A 3,063-nucleotide genomic window follows, 5' to 3' on the forward strand; every position below is an offset into this window, starting at 1 on the left:
ATTTCAATGAGCATTCATTTTACATAATAACAATATTTAACAAAAACCTAATAATCCTCACAAAAGGGCTTTTTTACTTAGTGGGCCCTAAATTGCAGAAACCATGTACACTCATCCATTACCTAATGTCGTCAGACCTAATTTTGGCCCCGAGCTCTTTGCACATCGTTTTGAGTTTCCTGGTGAACAACTGAGCCCCGTATGTTGTCAGGGCCCAGAATCCACCTCCAGCTTCTTTTCAGGCTTTTCGGCACCTTCACCAGCACTGACCCAGCATCCCCTCTAAACCTAAACGAATGAGCCTGGTCCTGACTGCAAAGAAGTGACTCCCAAATGAATTAAATTATCCATCTCAGGGACTAATCACCAGCACCTTACACTGACATTTCAAAGAAAACTTGGGCAATATCTTGTTATCCTGTGGAATGAATTATTTTCTTTTAATAATTAAGCACTGACATTTTAAATCACATTGCAGCTGGTGCTGATGGCAGAGTTTGTGTTATTTGCTTGTAATGACATTTTAAAATCATAAGGAAATGTGTGCTATGACAGTGTCTGGCACCACATCAAGCTGTCTTGTTTTATATGTTTTATCTGTTTGCATTGGCTTTAATTAGCCGCACATTAATTAAAAAACTAGAAAGTTGTAGTAAAACAAATGATATTCAAGCGAGTGCAGGAAGTTTCAAGGAGACAGTGGCAGGGTTTTTTTACAAAATATTTTCAATGCTTTCTCTCTTATCTCCTTTGTCTTTATTCCATAGACAACAGGATTCATCATTGGTGGGACAAGCAGGTACAAGTTGGCCATGAGGATGTGAACATAAGGTACCACATTGTGAAAAAACCTACGAGTGAAATTGGAGAAAAGGCCAAGTGCGTAAAACAGGAGTAAAATGCAGATGTGGGCCGTACAGGTGTTGATCGCCTTGCTCCGTGCTGCCTTAGATGGAAGTCTGTACACGGTCCTCAAAATCATAGCATAAGAAACAGCGATGAATATAAAATCAAAACAACCTACCAACACTATTCCACATAAACCACAAGCACTATTTATCGTAGTATCCGCACAAGCCAATTGCACCACTGACATGTGGTCACAGTACGAATGATGGATGACGTTGGTTGTGCAGTATGGAAGTCTGCTGGCCAGTGCTGGACAAGGGCCAAAAAGGAGAGCACCTCTTATCAAAATAGCAATGTAGATCTTCAATATGGTGGGATTGGTTAAGACTGCTGCGTATCTCAATGGGTTGCATATGGCAACATACCGGTCAAAAGCCATGGCCATCAGCACCCCTGATTCCACACATGAAAAGAAGTGGATAAAAAACATCTGAAAGAAACAAGCCTCAAAATGTATGATCATAGAACTGAACCACAAAATACCCAACAATGTTGGCATGATGCAGCTGGAGGCGACTGCATCACTGAAGGCTAGCAAACCGAGGAAATAATACATTGGCTCATGGAGTCCTCTGTCTATGACTATGAGGAGAAGCATGGCTCCATTTCCCAGCAGAGCCATCAAGTACATCACCAAGAAAGGAAGTGACATCCAGGAGTAGGCATCCTCCAGGCCTGGAAACCCAAGGAGGACAAAGGTGGATGGGTTTGAGTCGGAATCGTTGGAGGTCAATTTGAGAGGCCATGACATTATTGATTGGAGATACAAACTGCTGTGAAAAGGAACATGCAGAATGTTTATCAACTTTTGTAAACATTTATAACATTTTGAGAAAGCAACTCACTTACAATTTATGTAAGCATAGTGATAAAATGACATTTTTTACTTGTTGCACATTTGTAGACTAAAATGTACTTTTATCAAAGTGATTACTGCAGAAATGAATCATAATTTTACTACAAGACAATGGGCCTTATTACGAGTTTGGTGGTCCACAGGCCTCGCGGTGGAGGTGCGGTGGAGGTCGGAGACCACTGCACCAGTGGTCTAACTGCCGAGTACAGTGGTCAGACCATGAGGCCACACCCCCTCCAACCCCCCGACCCATCGGCATAAAGCATGTGTCTTGGTAGGAAGCGCAGCGGACGAGCGCAGCGGGCGCGACGTCTGCGCGCCGAAGGCGCGCCTAAGGCAAGCCCGTCTGCGCCCGTCCACGGCCGGACGGGGCTAGGGGCACGACTCCATGCCAATTTTATCTCCTACTCCTCTGAGGAGCTTATCACCCTCCAGGGCCACTTGCCACTCTCGGACTCTGTCCGCAGGCATATTACTTCTCTAGGGATTGCACCCTCTCCCACTCCTACTCTGCCGTTCTCTCTGCCCGTCTGTTCCCCGCAATGCCCTCTCCCACCCGGCCCTTCCCCTCCCACCCCGTCACTATCCATCCTCTTGCTTAACACCAGGTCTGCGGTCAAGCACCATCATGAGCTCTTTGTCTTGCTTGATTCTGAAAAGCCTGACTTACTGCTCTTGACCGAAACCTGGTTCTGTGACTCTTCCCTGCCCGTTCTCTTGGCTACCCTCCCCCCCTCCTATGTGGCCTTACGCGCTGACCGCCCAGCAGGTAGGGTTGGCGGTGGAGTGGCGATTATTGTTCGGTCGGAACTAAATTTTCAACCCATCCCCTCTCCCCCCATCTCCTCCACTGAATTCCTCACTGTTCGTTCCCTCGCCCTCTCCCCTCCTATCACCTGTCTCCTAATGTACCGTCCTCCCCAATCTTTGCCTCTATTCTTGCCGGCTTTTCAAGACCTTTTAGCCAACATGGTGGTCAATTATGCCTCGGTCTTGGTATTAGGGGATTTCAACTACTGGCCCTCGGACCCTTCTGAGTGTACAGCCTCGAAAGAATTCACAGAGACTCTCACATCTTTAAATTTCATACCACACATCTCTGTTCCCACTCACTCTCATGGTCACACTCTTGACTAGGTCTGGTCTCTTAATCTTCCAGTTTCCCCGGTGACGGTCTCCCCCTGTCCCTGGTCCGACCATGCCCTTATTTCCTTCTCCGTCTCTCTCAACCCGATATCCAAAGTCCCCCACGCTAAAAACACCTGGGCGCGGAATTGGAATAGAGTTGACTTTCCCAC

The 3,063-nt window shown here is 46.6% G+C and overlaps 1 protein-coding gene across 1 annotated transcript; it reads right to left on the reverse strand.

Annotated features, from left to right (window-relative positions):
* Window positions 1–688: 688 nt before the first annotated feature.
* On the reverse strand, window positions 689–1,660 carry LOC147693481 (olfactory receptor 52A1-like). Its single transcript, XM_086936015.1, has one exon. It carries the CDS (start codon window positions 1,658–1,660, stop codon window positions 689–691), a length of 972 nt encoding a protein of 323 aa, XP_086792141.1.
* Window positions 1,661–3,063: the final 1,403 nt, after the last annotated feature.

Source organism: Lissotriton vulgaris, chromosome 8, assembly GCF_964263255.1.
Source record: "Lissotriton vulgaris chromosome 8, aLisVul1.2, whole genome shotgun sequence".
Taxonomy (NCBI): Eukaryota; Metazoa; Chordata; class Amphibia; order Caudata; family Salamandridae; genus Lissotriton; species Lissotriton vulgaris.

Bases quoted from the DNA above. Each gene is read 5' to 3' on its own strand.
- LOC147693481 (XM_086936015.1), bottom strand. From the start codon at position 1,660: ATGTCATGGCCTCTCAAATTGACCTCCAACGATTCCGACTCAAACCCA.